The sequence below is a fragment of the Ascaphus truei genome, chromosome 1 (assembly GCF_040206685.1).
Source record: "Ascaphus truei isolate aAscTru1 chromosome 1, aAscTru1.hap1, whole genome shotgun sequence".
Classification (NCBI taxonomy): domain Eukaryota; kingdom Metazoa; phylum Chordata; class Amphibia; order Anura; family Ascaphidae; genus Ascaphus; species Ascaphus truei.
This window is the reverse complement of record NC_134483.1, coordinates 510,999,363-511,018,463: the sequence shown is the minus strand read 5'-3', so window position 1 is coordinate 511,018,463 and position 19,101 is coordinate 510,999,363. Positions and strand designations below refer to the sequence as shown.

The following is a 19,101-nucleotide window of genomic DNA, read 5'->3' as shown; positions in this document are numbered from 1 at the left end:
GGAAACAGGGCATTTTCCCACAGGTTTGTAATGCCTTTTTGTTTTATCAAAGTTGGCTCCTTGATCCTTTGGGTCGTTAGCCTACTTTACATTGTGGAGATTGGTTACCAGTAGATTATTCCCCTGCAAAGGAACTCTAGGCATCTATCCATGGTATACGTGTTGTAAACCAAACGTCTGACGACTGTAAGGCTAGAGTCCAAATGAGGTCACAGCTATGGGACTTACTCATTCCATATGCGGTGAAAGCAGCTTCTCTGTGCTGGAGAAGATTTGAGTCCCACTCATTTGAATAGAGCTAAAGTCTTCTCCAGCAGCTTCACAGCATATTGAAGAATGGCCTATGTGTTGGCTCACTAACTGGAGTGAAGGTGACCATGCCCATATTGTTATGCCAAAATGGAAAGATCCAAAATGGCACACAGAAATATAAATATTTGATTAGCTGGGACAATTCCTGGAGCTAAAGCTGAGTAATGTGTTCTGGAAATCTCCCAGCTCAGAACATGGATAATTCAGTCCTGTATAATCATTTAAAAAAAATATATATATATCTTACTATATATTTCTGAAAGCATTGTATGTATGTATGTTTCCCTGGTGTGTTCCTTGTCCCTAGCGGCAATCTCATTGGTCCCTTGGCCCGCCCGCCCCCGCACACCTCTCATTGGCCTCACACACTGACACCACTGCTTCAGGCCCCCTTGGCCCGCCCCCGCACACCTCTCATTGGCCTCACACACTCACACCACTGCTTCAAGCCCCCTTGCAGCTCACCTTCCCCCCTCCCGGTGGCCGTCACTCTCCCCCGTCACCCGGACCGCAGCTCACCTTCCCCCCTCCCGGTGGCCGTCACTCTCCCCCATCACCTGGACAGGCCCCGCACCTTCCCCCCTCCCGGTGGCCGTCACTCTCCCCCGTCACACGGACAGGCCCTGAACCTTCCCTGCTGCACGTTTCCCGGCGGCTCGCGCTCACAGGTGCAGAGAGGGGGCGCATGCGCAGCGCTCCCCGGACGGGAGGAGGGAGAGCAGAGAAGGGCCAGGCGCGCGACAATTGGAGGAGCGCGGGAGAGAGGAGCGGTGCTGTGAGTCCTGGCAGAGGTGACTGGGCTTTGTGTGTGCGTGGGGAGAGGGGGGGACAGTGTGTGTGGGACACCGTGTGTGTGTGGGGGGGAGGGACAGTGTGTGTGTGGGGGAAGGGGGGACAGTGTGTGTGTGTGGGGGGGGACAGTGTGTGTGTGTGGGGGGGGACAGTGTGTGGGGGAGGGGGGACAGTGTGTGTGAGGGGGGGAACAGTGTGTGTGTGGGGGGGGGACAGTGTGTGGGGGGGGAGAGGGGGGGACAGTGTGTGTGGGACACCGTGTGTGTGTGTGTGGGGGGGAGGGACAGTGTGTGCGGGGGAGGGACAGTGTGTGTGTGGGGGAGGGGGGGACAGTGTGTGTGTGGGGGGGATAGTGTGTGTGTGTGGGGGACAGTGTGCGTGTGGGGGAGGGGGGACAGTGTGCGTGTGGGGGAGGGGGGGCAGTGTGTGTGTGGGGGAGGGGGGTGGCAGTGAGTGTGGGGGAGGGGGGGCAGTGTGTGTGTGTGGGGGAGGGGGGGGACAGTGTGTGGGGGAGGGGGGGACAGTGTGTGTGTGTGTGGGGGGGGGGGGCAGTGTGACTCCCGGGCAACGCCGGGTCTCTCAGCTAGTATATATATAAAGATAACAGCAGGCACTTCAAAGGCTCCAAAGAAATAGGTGCTTGTTCAACAAAAATAACAGGAAACCAGATGTCCCACCAAGGAGACAAAAAACAGCACTCAAGGTATATTGCAAAAGTGTATTTGAAAAAAAGCAGGCACATATAAATCCAACGTTTCGGTCCTGTATAGGACCTTCCTCAGGGGCGTGCAGTTAAATATATATATATATATATATATATATATATATATATATATATATATATATATATATATATATTTATATATATATATATATGTAATATATCAGATTGGTCATACTTATTAAGTAATTAATAAAGAGGTTTCAAATATTATTTTAAACTAGTGTGCAGTGTTTTCCAATGTAAGATCTTTCCAAACGTTATTAAGCCAAGCTGTGTGATGTGGGGATTCTTGGCTCGATCTACTGTATGTGCAAAGAACCTGAATTTGGCAGCAAAAGTTTTAAAAAAAAAATTCAATAAGATATACGAGGCACAAAAGTATTGAAATATGTTTTACATTATTTCTGTTGCACGGAGTTCTGGAAGTCATACTGGTCCTGGGGATTTGGGGAACTAGACGTTCATTGGTTGCAAGATGATCAAGATTTCACAACATGCAGCGAACTTAAAGCTCCACTGTTTTTGTGGTGGTTGTTGTGGTCTTTCAAAAACACCACAAATTATAAATTATAAACCCTGAATATGTCCCGCACATCTACATTATGTGTGTATGTATATGTGTGTGTGTGTGTGTATATGTATATATATATATATATATATATATATATATATATATATATATATATATATATATATATCTATATATATATATCATTTCCCAGCATCCCTTGCTGCAGTGGAAGTGCTGTGTGCTGGGTGATAATGGTGAAAGGCGGGGTTGCAGACCTGCCTAAGACATGCAGATGAGCATACAGTTGTATTTACATATATATATATATATAATTTATATGTATATATTTATACTAGCTGAGAGACCCGGCGTTGCCCCGGGATGTAAATGCGTAATAGGTAGTATTATTTATAAATCGTGGAACAATAGGTGACTGTTTGTTGTAAAGGTTGGATAATAATATTGAAAAGAAAGATGGAAGAAAATGTAATACGATGTTGTATAAAAATGGTTTATTGTAACCACACCACAGTACAATGTATATTTTGGTGGCATAAGTGATGAAAAAATCTGAGTCGTGTGTCCTGCTAGGGTGTGAGGCGGCGGGTGGCGCGTGGGTTGTGAGTGCTGTGTGCGAGTGGGGGTCCTGCTAGGGTGTGAGGCGGGCGGTGGTGCGTGGGTTGTGAGTGCTGTCTGTGAGTGGGGGTCCTGCAAGGGTGTGAGGCGGCGGCTGGCGCGTGGTTGTGAGTGCTGTCTGTGAGTGGGGGTCCTGCTAGGGTGTGAGGCGGTGGGTCAGTGATGTCGGTGCGTAGGGGCGGGAGGCAGCAGGTGTGTGTGGCGGCAGGTATGTGTCGAGTGTGGCGGGTGTCTGTTGAGTGCGTGCAGCGGCTGTGAGGCGGTGGGTGAAAGGCAGAGGCGGCCGGAGTAAGGGCGGGTGAAAGGCAGAGGCGGGGGGTGGGGAGGCGGTAAGGCGGGCATGAAGGCGAAGGGCGGCGGGAAGGGGAGGAGGGGGTGGAGGAGGGGGTGGAGGAGGGGGGGCAAGGGGTGGAGGAGGGGGGGGGCAAGGGGTGGAGGAGGGGGGGCAAGGGTGGAGGAGAGGGGGGGGGCAAGGGGTGGAGGAGGGGGGAAGGGTTAGAGGAGGGGGGAAGGGTTAGAGGAGGGGGGGAAGGGTTAGAGGAGGGGGGGAAGGGTTAAGGGTTAGAGGGGGGGGGGAAGGGTTAGAGGAGGGGGGGGAAGGGTTAGAGGAGGGGGGAAGGGTTAGAGGAGGGGGTGGAAGTGTGGGAGGGGGTGGGAGGGGAAAGGGGAAAAAGAGGTGGAGGGGGGGGGGGAAGAGGAGCGGAGGGGGGGGTGGAAAGGGGAGCGGAGGGGGGGTGAAGGGGAGCGGAGGGGGGGTGAAGGGGAGCGGAGGGGGGGTGAAGGGGAGCGGAGGGGGGGTGAAGGGGAGCGGAGGGGGGTGAAGGGGAGCGGAGGGGGGGGAAGGGGAGCGGAGGGGGGGGAAGGGGAGCGGAGGGGGGGAAGGGGAGCGGGGGGGGGAAGGGGAGCGGGGGGGGGGGAAGGGGAGCGGGGGGGGGGAAGGGGGAGGTGGTGGAAAGGGGGAGAAGGGGGGAGGTGGTGGAAAGGGGGAGAAGGGGGGAGGTGGTGGGAAGGGGGAGAAGGGGGGAGGTGGTGGGAAGGGGGAGAAGGGGGGAGGTGGTGGGAAGGGGGGAGGTGGTGGGAAGGAGGAGGAGGGGGAAGGTGGTGGAAAGGGAGAGAAGGGGGGATGTGGTGGGAAGGGGGAGGAGGGGGAAGGTGGTGGGAAGGGGGAGGAGGGGGAAGGTGGTGGGAAGGGGGAGGAGGGGGGAGGTGGTGGGAAGGGGGGGAGGGGGAGGTGGTGGGAAGGGGGGGAGGTGGTGGAATGGGGGGGGAGGTGGTGGGAAGGGGGGGGAGGGGTGAGGTGGTGGGAAGGGGGAGGAGGTGGGAAGGGGGAGGCGGAGGGAAGGCGGGGGGTGGGAGGCGGTGGGTGGGAGGAGGTGAAGGGGGGGGTGGAAGGGAGGTGAAGGGGGGGGTGGAGGGGAGGTGAAGGGGGGGTGAAGGGGGGGGGTGGAAGGGAGGTGAAGGGGGGGGTGGAAGGGAGGTGAAGGGGGGGGTGGAGGGGAGGTGAAGGGGGGGGGTGGAGGGGAGGTGAAGGGGGGGGTGGAGGGGAGGTGAAGGGGAGGTGGAGGGGGGGAGGTAAATGGGGAGGTGAAAGGGGGTGGAAGGGAGAAGTGGAGTGAGGGGAGGTGAAAGGGGGTGAGGGGAGGTGATGGGGGGTGAGGGGTGGGTGAGGGGAGGTGAAGGGGGGGGGGTGGAGGGGAGGTGAAGGGGGGGGTGGAGGGGAGGTGAAGGGGAGGTGGAGGGGGGGAGGTAAATGGGGAGGTGAAAGGGGGTGGAAGGGAGAAGTGGAGTGAGGGGAGGTGAAAGGGGGTGAGGGGAGGTGATGGGGGGTGAGGGGAGGTGAAGGCCGCTCACTCACCCGTCCGGCAGGTCCCACGTGGATCTGAGGCGGGAGGCAGCGTGTTGTGGCCGCTCTCCCGCTGTGTCCCGGGCGCTCGCTCGCTCCCCCGCTGACTGTAGCGGCGCCGGGGGGGGTATCGGGGAGACACTGACACTGGAGGGGAGGGGGGGGGTGGAGGGGAGGTGAAGGGGAGGGGGGGGTGGAGGGGAGATGAAGGCCGCTTACTCACCCATCCGGCAGGTCCCACGTGGATCTGAGGCGGGAGGCAGCGTGTTGTGGCCGCTCCCCCGCTGAGTCCCGGGCGCCGCCATCTTGGGTACTCGGCGCCGCGAGGCAGCCTGCCTGGCCACTGGCTGTTCCCCCGCCGGGGAGGGGTGAGTTGTAGCGCCGGGGAGGGGGGGGTATGTATATGTGTGGGGGGGAGAGGTGGGAGATATAGAGGGGGGGTCTCGCACGGCCGCTGACACTGGGTGGGGGGGGGGGGGGCGCTGAAGGGGTAATAATAGTGTGTGTGTCCCGCTGACTGTAGCGGCGCCGGGGGAGGGGGGGGGTCGGGGTGAAAGCGCGGGAGACACGGGGAGAGGAGGAGGTGCGCGCGGGTGCTGCTAACACTGTGAGCCCCGCTAATGTATGTAACAGTGTGTGTGTGTGTGTGTGTGTCACTGTGTGTGTGTGTCTGTCACTGTGTGTGTGTGTGTGTCCCTGTGTGTGTCCCTGTGTGTGTGTCCCTGTGTGTGTGTGTCCCTGTGTGTGTCCCTGTGTGTGTCCCTGTGTGTGTGTGTGTCCCTGTGTGTGTGTGTCCCTGTGTTCCCTGTGTGTGTGTGTGTCCCTGTGTTCCCTGTGTGTGTGTGTGTGTCCCTGTGTGTCCTTTGGCCCGTCACTCCGCCTCAGGCCAATGAGAGGTGTGCGGGGGGGCGGGCGGGCCAAGGGACCAATGAGATTTCCCCTAGGGACACCGGACATCCAGGCAGGCAAACATACAGTGCTTTCACTAATATAGTATAAGATATATATGTATGTGTACATATGTATGTAGCCCCCTTTCCCCCGTGACTAAGGGAAACCACATGTGTTGCCGTTACCTGAGGCTCACAGAAGGCCGGAGCCTCCGCCACTGGGAGCCTGGGGTGATCTGTCGTTCTCCTTGATGCAGCGCCTCCACCTGGGAGAGATCCTAACGCAGTAGGATAACCTCTCAGGAACCCAATACATACAGTAAATACACACACCAGTATATAACGATTGGTTTACTGAATTCGCACATGGTAATATAATATACAGTGCACCAACAATATACTGTCACCACAATAACACCACCCTGGTGGAACCCCCAAAGTACTGAGGTGCCTGGGCACTTAACCAACCAGTATCCACAGACCAGGCCCAGCCAATGAGTGTGTGGAGTAGCGCTACCCACGGTGTGTGTGGCCATTGGTGCACGTAGATGAGATACCTTCCTGGTCTTAGTCCAGATCAGGCTGCCTTGGCTGAGGTTTCGATGGGTCGCAACGTGTCCCACGCCGCGCGGATCCTCAGGCGTCCGGTTCACCTCTGAATGAGCTCCCGGTGGAGTGTGTCCCTTTTCAAGTGTCTCTGATAATATAGGCCCGGGTCTGGTCCTAGACCGTAGGCCGTAGTTCACCACGTGGCCGTCCGGACACTGCAGCAATGTCTGTCGCTCTCAGGGCTAATGGGGAGCGTCCCTATCATGGGGCCTTCCCTATAGCAACCACAACCTGTAGTGAGTCGGCCTAGCTTGGACCTGGGGGTGTATCTGGCCTAGTCCAGCGGAGCATGGCTCCCTGGACATTACCTTCCTCCTTTCCATCCTGCTCCTGACTGAGCGCAAGGTGTCTAGCTCGCCAAATGTATCTAACTGCTTGCAGGAGATTCTGGGAGCCCTATTGGCTAACACTGCCCACGTGGTAAGCAGCCCCGGGGGCTGCTGGAACTTGTAGTCCCATGTGGAGCATGAGTAATGGCTGCCGCAACTTCGGGATCTTCTGCGCATGCGCGAGGCTTTCAAGATGGTGGCGTCCTTACCGGCATCCCGCTCCGGCTAACAGCCTGCAGCCTCCGGCAGCATCCCGAACGCGTCCGCAGCTGTCCCCCTTCCAGCTAGTAGGTAAGAGGGGGACCTGGCTACATCTATACATACATGCAAAGTATAAACTGAGAAACATCCTTAACTGTCTCAATGTGCCCTACTTAATAAGCTGTGATGCTGTAACAGGTGAATGGGAGTTCTATCTTCCCCAGCAGAGGGAAGCACTTCCCAGAAGACCAAATAAGGGCCAGTGTGCTTAAAACTGCTTAACTTATTAATTAAAACAACAGTCTTCCATTTATAGTATTAATAAATACAATGGAATTAAACTGCAACCCTTTCTTTAAGTAAGCTACGGACGTGGGATGGTGGGATGGTGGCGTGTGATGGAGAGGACCACCACTTTGTAAAATATCTGCAGTATAAAATGTCAAATGTTCTGGTCTTTTTGTGCTCCTGTCCTCCACTCCCCTGCACTTAACAAGCCACCCGAGTGTGGATAACCGTTCTTAACACAAGTTAAGAGCTCCTGCTCGCTGTATCTCACTGATGTATACATAATACGATATCAGACTTCTTTCCAATTGTACTGTCATGCGTGAGCATTCCGAGAAAAATACGGTCTTCACTTGACAGCGTCAAAATCTTCCACGGGTGCACTGTAAACATGTATGTTTTGCGGGTGGTGCATGGAAAGAGTGAGTAGACAAACAGGTTCAGTGTACTGCGTAAAATGTCATGTCCGATTGGATAGCGACCATCATTTGGCTATTAGTATCGGCATTAACAGCGAAACCATGCTGGCGTGGTCAGTTTGGTAATGTTGATAGCGTCTGAATCGATCTTTTCTGTAGATGCATAATAAGAATCAAGCAATGGATCACCAGGTGCTCACTGGTCATTTTGGCCCATATTTACGAAGCGGTTTTATCCCACAAGCCACCTTCTGGTGCCGAAAGAAAACTAATAGCCTGTTCAAGTGAATGGGACACTAGAGGGTTCTTATGAATTTGCACCCCTTAGTAATTCTGGCCCAAAATGTCTCTCAATTCACTTTAAAATGTTGCATGAAATAAAACATGTAATTACACAACTGACCTGATATAACAAATGGGGAAGGGCTAAAAAATAAATAAAATTACACATCAGGACCTGCTGAATAATGGCGTTATACCATGAAACATTACTATTCTAACAGATGATTCACCAAGTTGTAATGAAACCCTGACCATCTGTAATATTCCCACACAGTTGGTGTAATGTTTCGGGACTAGATCAGCTTATAAAAACCAAAATACAACAAGCTTTTCGTATTGGCTCTCCCTCTTCTTTATGGGGCGAATCTTCTTTAGCTGTGTGATGTATGTGGGCAGGAGTCGGACTTCAACATTTTCTCACCGTGTGTTTTGCTTTGTGTCCATTTAGTCTGCAGTCCATTTGCCGGAAATATCTCAGGACACAGTACATGAATGTAAGGAGAGGCTGGAGCAGAGCCCCTGCAAAGAGCTTTTTAAAGACTGCACTCGGTAGGTATTGGAAAATGAGTCCATGGGAAATGCAGACCATCTTTTTATTCTGCGAGGCAGCCGTAGTGGGCAATTTTCATTATATTTGATACATTATTTTATTTTTTTGGTAGCTCAATTTGTATTGAAAACCTTTTATGCGGATATATACGGGGTACAGGGGGAAGGGAGGATAAAATAAAAAATCCAAGGCGAACATAGAGCGCAGAGCCACATATCATCGTTTCGAGGTATCGGATAAAATGAGAAAAGACCTTGCCCTCTCCCACAGTAAGGTGAAGGGAGAAAACTGAACACGAGGGGGAGGGAGGAGGAAAGTGGGGACAAAGGCGTCATCTGTGGTTGTCACTTATTTAAACCGTACAATACAGGTATAGATGTAGAGCAGGGTTGGGCAACTCCTGTCCTCAAGAGCTACCAATAGGTCAGGTTTTTCGGCTATCCCTTCTTGGGATATCTTGAAAACGTGACCTGTTGGTGGCCCTTGACGGGAGTTTCCCTGCTGTAGAGAAGAAACCATATAACAGTAATTGTATAGGGTTAATATTTCGAGCCTGCCCATGATACTGTACATACTGTAACCCAGGTCTGCAAATGCTTTCCAACCTTCCCATAGTATCATTAAGATGCGCTGCCAGCCTTTCCATTTCACCACTATCAAGCTAGGCATGACCAGTTTCTGTGACCCTCTGCCCAGGGCAGTGACGGGGATGCTCTTCGTGGGGCTTTTAATGAGTCTGGGGATACATTTGGATAGACCTGGACCATATAGGATGAGTTAGGACATCGAACGTTCTTCAAAAACATCATATGCTGAGCATCCTATCCCATCTTATTCCACACTGGGAACCACGCTTCGTTTTGCTCTTCTGTCTGGTTCCCTAACCCCGCATCTTTAGGGGATCTCCCTGATGCATCCATCCCACACAATGTGCTGTGCTACCCTATTCACCATCTGGACAGTTACTACGTGAATATGCATGAAAAAACAAATAAGGTAGCGCTATTTTTCTAATAATTAATGATATATTAACTAGCTGGCTGCCTGTGATATAACTCTGACCCCAGGTCAGATGAGTATAGTAAAAGAATATTATATCTCTGGCGCTCAGCGTACATAAAATACATACATATATAAAGGATATATACAACCAGAAGTGATGATGCTGGCTGATCCGATAGGCTACTCCACGTGTAGGTGATCAAACATGAAACGAAAATAAATAGAAATACATAGTGTAATACTGTATAACACCTAATAATGTGAACACAATTGGACAAACACAAACAATAAATGCTGAGAGCAAACAGATGACTAACATAGTTAAATAAAACACATTTAATATAACACAATAAATCAATACAGTCAATAAACACAATTAAAAATGAATGTGAGTGATAAGGGTCCCACATGTATAATTCTGCTGTAGCTGAAGTACCCGCTTACCAGAAGATGGTAGATAGCCAGCAGTGGATAATCAGAGAGTATCCCCTCTCATCTGTGGCCGATCAGCTCCGTGCGCCCCTCACTAGCATCGACAGCGTGTTGGTATTGACGTCGACTCGAGATGGAGCAACAACCCTGCTCACGCTGGGACAGACCTCTGCGGCTTTGGATATCCTACTTCCGCCGCTTGTTGCACGTGTGCATGAGAAATGCTACTCCCTGGCTGTGCGCCATTGGTTTATTATTTTTTATTTTTTTCTGCTACTATGGACCGCCAGCTGCAGATTCGCCAAATCCCTGGCCCGCAGTACTCGTTCGCGCTCGGCTCGGGAGGGGGAGGATTATCCAAGAAGGGTCAGCGGGGGACTCGGCAGATAGTGAGACAGTGTATACGAGGGACCACCCTACGCGTTTCGGAAGACGCGGCTTCCTTCCTCAGGGGTGTGTATATGATAACTTAGTCCCTATGCGTCCATGTACTTATAGTTCAAATTAAAAGGTACAGTGTACCAATTTGAAAGTCCCGGACATGCGCAGTAGAGATATCTCGTCTGCTTGGTACCTCAGCAAATTATACAAACATTAAACAAATAACATGAAAAGATAATAAAAAACAAACATGTAAACAAATAGTATAAAATGTTATAACATGAATATTATGTAAATATCAAACATCTATGCTGTTTAAATAAATGAAATGCTGACATCCCGCAGCATTAATAAATGCTATATAAACAGAACTTGTAATATATAACTCTGGAACCAATGTTGTCCAAAATGTACAATATGCAATCCTTATACCCTATGGATCTCTGTGCTCTAATACTGTATATAAAGGTATCTATACAATGGTAATAATCCTTGAAAGACACGGTGTCCAGTACCTCAAAGTGTATATCCATTAAATGTAAATATATCAATGATAGGAAATATTACCTTGTAAGATATGCATGCTGGCTTATCTAAATGTGTACTCATATTAATAATAATAATAATAATAACTAAAAAACGATTATTATACCCTAAACTACTAATGGTGATGTATCTATATATCTAAATTAAATTAGTGCTCAAAGAGCAATATAATACGTGACTAAAGGATGGGGATGTGATGATGTGACCGAAATGACAATGTACTATTATGTAGTGGGTAATGATGTGAGTGTACGATGCACTAAATTAAATGCTAAATAAACATGTGTGATTGGTTAATATAAAACATAAAGTGTAATGTCAAATAATGTGATTAAATGAAATAAAATAAATGATATCAATGAGCCGCAAATGGATTCTTATTTCTCTAGTAGAAAGGATTTGAGATCAAACTCTATATTGAGACCCAATGGCGCTAGAGTATGGAGCTCATAGAACCAAAAGGATTCTCTCCTCCCCAGCAGACTTGTAATATTGCCTCCTCGCCAATGGGGTGTAAGGGCTTCTATAGCCATGCATTTGAGACCCTTAGGGTCTTTACCGTGAGCTTGGAGGAAATGATTAGACACACTGTGTGATCAAGCCTTTTTTAATATTATAAATGTGCTCATACAGTCAACGTTTGAGGGGCCTGGTGTTCATACCCACATACTGCAGACCACAAGGACATTCAAGGAGATAGGTGACGTTATTACTATTACAGGTGATATGTTGTTTGATGGTATATGTCCTAGCGGTTTTGGTGGAGGTGAAAGAAAAACTCTTCGCACTATATTTGCAAGCTGTACAGGTGTTGCAGATATAATATCCCTTAGCAACATTATTGGTGCGGTGTTTAATACGCATCAGAGGGAAACTTGCAGCTAGTTTTTGGCCTATGTTTAAGGCTTTTGTAAATATAATTTTAGGATTAATGGGTAGTATATCTACCAGATCTTTATCCTTCCTTAGAATTGGCCAATATTTGCAAAGGGTTTTCCTTATAGCCGGAGCCATTTGATTATATTGAGTGATAAATGGTATATCCACTATGCTTTTAGTTTTTTTCTGCTTATATTTTAGAAGAGTGGTTCTATCTATTTGTTCCACTTCAGAGATGATCTGATCTATATCAAAAGATGAATATTTCCTATCTATGAATTTATTTCTTAAATCTTGTGCTTGTATATTGAATACATCAAGAGTGGAACTATTCCGTTTCAATCTGGTGAACTGTCCGTTTGGTATGTTATTGATCCAGGCTGGGTTGTGGTGACTGTCAGCATGAAGATAATTGTTCGACTGAACTTTTTTGAAAAATGTTTTGGTATGTAGTGAGCCATCCATTATATAAATAACTAAATCTAGGAATTCTATAGAAGTATTGCTTGATGTAAAAGTAAATTTTAAATTAAATAAATTATCATTCATATAGTGTTGAAATAATTCTAACTGTTGCAGTGAACCTGACCAAATGAAAAAAATATCGTCAATGTAGCGCCGCCAGAGCACCAGGTCTGCTCCAAAGGGACAGCCGGACCAGATGAATTTATTTTCCCAGCTTCCCATGAATAAATTAGCATAACTTGGAGCAAACCTGGTGCCCATGGCGGTGCCACATACCTGTAAATAATATGAATTATTAAAATTAAAAAAATTGTGTGAAAGAATAAATTGAATACCTGAAACTAAAAATGATTTAAATGCTTTTGAGACTGAGGGGTCATTATCTAAGACCTGACTGACAGCATCACAGCCCTGTGCATGGTCAATAACCGTATATAATGAAGTAACATCAGCTGTTACTAAATGATAGTGTGGTAACCATTGAATGTCATTGAGGGTCTGCAATATGTGGGTAGTGTCTCTGAGATAGGACGGAAGCTTAATCACATATGGTTGTAAGTGATGGTCTATAAATTGAGACAGGTGTGAGGTTAGTGATTGGATTCCTGATATGATTGGACGTCCAGGTGGCTGATTTAAATTTTTATGAATTTTGGGAATTATATAAAAATGGGAATAATGGGATGTGGATTATGAAGAAACTCAAATTCCTGTTTGGTTAGAATTTGTTGATCAAGGCCCGTATTTAGAAAAGTTAATAATTATTGTTGATAATTATCTGTGGGGTTGGAGGGGAGGGGTTGGTAGGTGGACTTATCTTCGAGAATACGTAATGATTCTTGAACATAGTAGGTCTTGTCCATAATTACCAACCCCCCCGTCCCCCTTTGTCAGCAGGTTTAATCACAATAGAGTCATTCTCTCCAAGCGCACGTAACACACATTTGTCCTCAATACTGAGATTGTTTTTATTTATTTTAAATTTACGACTTTGTGTCTCAAGGTCGTCAGTGACCATTTGGGCAAAAGTGTTTATAAATGGACCACTGATGAATTTAGGGAAAAAAAGTGGATGGACTCATAAATTTAGAAGTGGTACTGGACACTGTGTTAATAGGCAAATTTAGATTTGTATTTTGTCTAGAGATACCATCTCTTTTAAAATACTTTTTCAAACATAATTTTCTGACATACTGTTGTACATCTACATATAATTTGACACTATTAGGGCCTGTGACTGGGTCGAATGTCAGGCCTTTAGAGAGAACTTCTTTTTCCTTATCTGTAATTGAATGTTGACTTATGTTAAATATGTTAGTATACACTGATTTTAATGCTTGAGTATTTTGCCTACTCTTTCTACCTCCTCTTGTTCCTCTACCGTGTTTTTTCTTTTCTTGTCTCTGGATGTCCCTTCTCTCCCTAGTAGATCTTTGATCGCTTCTCTGGCATTTTGTTGATCTCTGGTTTTCCTCCAATCTAAAAAATAAAAAGTGGGTTTATCTTCACGGCTATAAGTGGAACCATGACGTTCCTGCTCAAAATCCACCAAAGGTTGAATTTATGAAAAATATAATCAATTTCCTTATCTAGGTGTGTGACATTTGGAGCAGGGGCAGGTGGTTCTATATTATTGCTATTATCCCGATTGATTTTTGGGTGTGTGTCTCCCCTTTTGGGTTTGGGAGTGATAAATTGAACTGGATTTTGTGATCTGTCTTTTATACTAGGGATTGTTGTTCTATAGTGACCAGGTATTTTATGAGAGTAATCTTTGGTAGAGTTCCCTCTATAGGTCTTATGTTTGTCATTATCTCTTGGGGTTTTTTTTCCAATTCCTATAGCAACCACTTTGATAATCCACTTTGTCTCGTTGAAACTTTTTTTGTTTGAGACTAATACTTTCCTCTTGCATATTGTCCATCTTGGACTTGATCTTGGTTTCTAAAACTGATAATTCACTGTTATTTTTAAATATTTCAAATTGTTCTTTCATTTCATTAATTTCTTTATCTAATTTCTGGATGGGCCATTTTACGTTTAGATATTAGTAACCGCATAAGTTCGCAAGAACAATTTTCTAAGATGCGATTCCATTCTAAAATGAAGGTCTCACTCTGAAAATCAGTTGTAGGTGGTTTAAATATCCTCAGACCACGAGGAATCCTCTTTTGTTTTCCAGAGTAATTGCATCCCATAATTGTTTTGTTTCACCTATGAGTAGTCTTTCAAGTTTCTCGACTAATTCATGCATATTATCTGGGGTATGCTCCATCTGAATAGGAGGTTCGTCATCTGAGAAAATTTTATTAATGTCAATATTTCTATTGGCCCGTAGGGCAAATAATTGTGACATGATTTATGAAAAAAGCAGCTAACCTAAAACAGAGTATCCTATCGGATCAGCCAGCATCATCACTTCTGGTTGTATATATATATATCTTATATCTATATCTAATAAAAGTGAATGTTGTGAGTCTGGTACTAGATGCAGTGAATCTGATTTGGTCCTCAGCCTCTGGCCAATCAGATTGGTGGCTCTATGACGTCACCCAACTGCCACTCTCTTCCCCCTCGGCCTCACCACACACACTCACTCACTCACTCAATCTCTCACTCTCAGTCCTCTTCCCCCCCATCACCCTCACGTGCGCCGCCCTGCACCGGCTCCCGGACGGAGGGGAAGCGCGGCGCGGCCCTCCTGCCCCAGCCGCCAACTCCAGGCTCCTCCCCCCTTGCTCCCAACGAGGAACGGAGGGGAAGCGCGGCGCGGCCCTCCTGCCACAGCCTGCCACTCTTGCCCCCCCGCATGCCACAGAGATATCAGGGCCAGGAGGGGAACCGTCTGCCGCCAGGAACCACCACCTTCCCGGTCAAGGTAAGTCTCCCACCCACCCAGTCAGTCACCCAGTCAGTCACCCACCCACTCAGTCAGTCACCCACTCACTCACCGACCCAGTCACGATCCCACCCACCCAGTCACCAACCCACCAACTCAGTCACCCACCCACTCACCCACCCACTCACCCATCGGAGATGTGAACTGGGGGGGGGGGGGAACAGAGCTGTGAACAGGGGGGGTGACGGAGCTGTGAAGGGGTAGGGCGTATTGGTGTGAATGGGGGAGAAAGAGAGGGGGGAGACAGTGGAAGGGAGAGAAAGAGAGGGGGAGCCAGAACATTAAATCCCGGGCAGCGCCGAGTATATCAGCTAGTCCTTTATATATGTATGTATTTTATGTACGCTGAGCGCCACAGATATAATATTCCTTTACGTGAATATGCATGTTTAACTACTTCAGTGCTGCAAGGAAGATTCACATGAAGTATTGACAGAATCTAGGGCACTGTGACCTTTATACAGTTTTTTTGACCGGGAATAAGTAAATTATTTCATGTCTTCACTGTAAAGATTAAATCCGACTGCCAGCTTGTGTTGCCACTTAAAATTAAATAAATAAAACTTGTAATAGTAGGAGAATGTGTGGTTTCATAGGTTTTCAAGAGAATAATGCACATTAATATGACATAAGGCAAAGAGTGAATGATTGATTTGTTTTAAAAAATCAACTACAGCAATATATATATTCTATAGTGAGAGAATTACATACGGCCATTCTTTTGTAATTTCAATTGCTGTATGTATTAAATGCTTGTAAATCACCAAAATGCTGTATAAATGTTAACTTAAGGGTAATGTGATTTTTATTTTATTGTTTTTATCAGTCCGCTATATGACCTGGTTAAATATATATTGTTTATACGTTGCCATTTACCTCCTGAAACGCAGCTTTCCACAGTGCATCTGGGGGGTGGGGCAACTATCTCTGCAAGGGTTAAAACAGAGCCACCAGATGAAATCTTTGACGTTAAAAGATTTATGCGAGCCACTTAAACTGTAGATGTGCGTAATACATTCCCATACATTCCTGTTGTCTTTCCACTATATTCAAGGAACATAATTCCCTTCAATGAACCTACGTCCTCTTTTACATTAATCCCAAGGAATGTATTTTGTAAACGTAAACTTAGAAATGTAATCCCCCCTCCCTCCAAATTCTTCCCATGCCTGTATTTCTGGAGATGCAGATAAAAAAACATTTGGTTATATTAACATGTATGGAAAAAACACCCTTCCATTCAAATAAAATGTCCATTAGGACAGAAAAATGTACACTCTAATAATAATAATAATAATAATAATTATTATTATTATTGCTATTATTCCTTTTATATAAGGCTGAGATTGGATACATGTATGCAGCAGGGTTGGGGAAGTTATGCTACTCTCATAGTGGTAACGAGTACACTATTTTAATTTTATTCCGAACCTTCCACTACCACTCCTTTCTCCTCGCAAAGACTCCTTTCCTTTTTGTAGTGCCCTTGGATAGGGGAAGAAGGGCCCCCCGATATAAACGGAACCCGTGTGAGTGCTGGCAGTGTGAGCAGTGCATGGGAGACACAGATTATAGGGGTAACCCTGTTTCCCCCTTCCCCCCCGCCCCCCCCAATCGCAGATAGGGTCTGGTACTGGGAAAACTATACTGTTACATGGAGTAGTGTGGTGCATACCTGCTGGCTTACAGAGTCTCCCGCATGATGGTAGGGGATATCAGAACAGGCTTCTGGGGCATAACTGAATCGTACTCACGGGGACAGCGCCTCCATCTGGTGCAGACCCCAGGGATGCGGGGTGAAATCCCTGCAAGAGAACTCTTCACTCTCTTCCCCCCCCCCCCCCCCTGATAGATTTCAGTCTCGGGCAAGGAGGTATAATGAGCAACTGGAACACTTTATTATCCCTGTACACTGCACAGCATACACAGCAACCACAGGATACTGGAGATTAGGGCCTTCACCCTCAGGATGTCCCTGGACCTTCACTCCCAGCCAAAGGCCACCAGGAGCAGTCCCAGCTCTTCCCTTACTCCCTGATAGAGTAAGGGGAACAGTCTCCCAACACTCCCCTAAGGCAGGGCACACAGTAGGCAGAGCCCTGCACAACTGATCAAGGGTAGACTAGCCTCTCTCAAGGTAGAGGCAACTGATTAAATTGAGGAAGTAGAGATCCAGCATGAACCAGCCCCTTGCCCCTGATTGGACACCATTACACTACCTTCTCTATGACTCACTGAGCTACAGAGGTGTGGGGAAAACCCATAATTACTCCTGGCAACCTGCCCTTATCAGGGATTACTGCCAGGAGGAGGGCAGACTGATAGCCCAAACCAGCCAGGGATACATAGGATTCTATGTGAGTTCACATGGTGCGAGTGTAAGTGTTTTACCGACGATGACAAATGCAGCAAGGCTACTTAGAAAGGAAATGGGACTATTCGGCATAGTGAGAATACAGCTCAACCCAGTTATAACGCGATCCGTTACAACGCGAATCCGCTTATAACGCGATGCACGCGCGGCTCACAATTTTCGTATTTATGAATACTTTACAACACGATTATTGGTATCTTAAATACTTTATTGTACAATGCATACAATTGTACATTAATTCTGAAGCGATCCGCTTATATTGCGATGTTATTCTTTGGACCCAAAGCACAGCGTTATAAGGGGGTTGAGCTGTATATGGTAAACGTGTGTCGTAGAACTGACCATTTGTCGATCTGTGACTTGCTCTTGCGAATATGGCAAGCTGGGCCAAGTGATTCTTAACTGCCATCAAATTCTATGTATATACAGGCATACCCCGCATTAACGTACGCAATGGGTCCAGAGCATGTATGTAAAGTGAAAATGTACTTAAAGTGAAGCACTCCCTTTTTTCCACAATTTCTGTTGTCCCTCACTCCGGTCCGCACTCAGCTCGCCTTCCAGTGATTAAATTCACAGGCTCTGGCTCCATAGTCTGTGAATAGCCGGTATTGCTGTTCAGGACGTGCTGACAGGCGCATGCGCGAGCTGCCGTTTGCCTATTGGGCGAGGGGAATCAGCGCGTCACTACTACGGCGGTCTGTAGGGCAGAATAAGTGTCCGTACTCACGAAGCGAGCGTATGGACACGGGTATGGAGCTGTTGCAAACATGTCCTTACTCGCGAGTGTACGTAAAGTGAGTGTCTGTAAACCGGGGTATGCCTGTATATCTTTATATAATGCCAGCCATGTACGAAGAGCTTGACAGATAGGGTGACCAGACATCTTGGTTTAGCCGGGACAGTCCTGTTTTTTTTGTCTTCTGTCCCGGCGTCCCAAAATTTATTGAAATGTCCCGGTTTTCGGGCCGGTGCTTGTCGGAAGCGCATGCGTGATTGGCGCCGGCCACCCGCGCATGCGTGATTGGCGCCTGCCATTCTTGCTTGCCCCTCATTTGTCCTGGGAAAAATATGGTCACCCAATTTACATCATTAATACACATGACATAACAAAATAACGCATGATGGGAATAAGCGAGCGCTTCAGACATAAAAGAAATAATAGGAAAAGGATTGTCTGCCCCGAAGAGCTTACAATCTAAAGTCTGTTTCTCTATGTAACCAGTTGTGTAGTGGCTCTAAGAAGCGTAACACGTTTCCATCAGAATTGTGTTGTCATTGTAAAGCCTGAGCTGCATAATACAAATACAATCTTCTTTCTTCTGGGAATCCTCGACTGTTCCAATATAGAACGGACAAGTGGGGTTTTCTTTTGTTATCTATATTTATTGCTATTTTGCTTGATTTTGTAGCGAAGGTGAGGATATGGCATTAAGCGTCTTTGCGACGGAACCTTTTTTTTGCACACCTAGCCTGCCTACTATCCCTAATCTGAAGGTCTCGACTGTACAGGTTTTTCCCCTTTTCTATGCCTATTCTCGAGATGTTGTGAATGCTCTTACTGTACAGTACTTGCTGTCTTTTTATGATGGTCGGCTGTTCCGTGCATTTTCTATTCTTTTAGTAAAGTAGTATTGCAGTTAATATTCCCTTTTAGTCTACCACTGTCTAGTTTCAAAATGTGATCCCTTGTTCTGATATTCCATCCATTCTGGAAAATGCTTCTTTACGTGTATC

The 19,101-nt window shown here is 47.2% G+C and overlaps 1 protein-coding gene across 13 annotated transcripts in view; it reads left to right on the top strand.

Annotated features, from left to right (window-relative positions):
- GRK4 (G protein-coupled receptor kinase 4) overlaps positions 1–19,101 on the top strand; it is a 186,055-nt gene that overhangs the window by 126,694 nt on the left and 40,260 nt on the right. For 12 of the 13 annotated variants that reach the window (XM_075570359.1, XM_075570342.1, XM_075570326.1 and 9 more), the window contains one exon: positions 8,285–8,385. The exons of the other annotated variant lie outside the window; for it this stretch is intronic. In XM_075570359.1, coding sequence (XP_075426474.1) covers positions 8,285–8,385 — 101 coding nt within the window. The remainder of the gene's footprint in view (positions 1–8,284; positions 8,386–19,101) is intronic. 13 annotated transcript variants of the gene reach the window in all.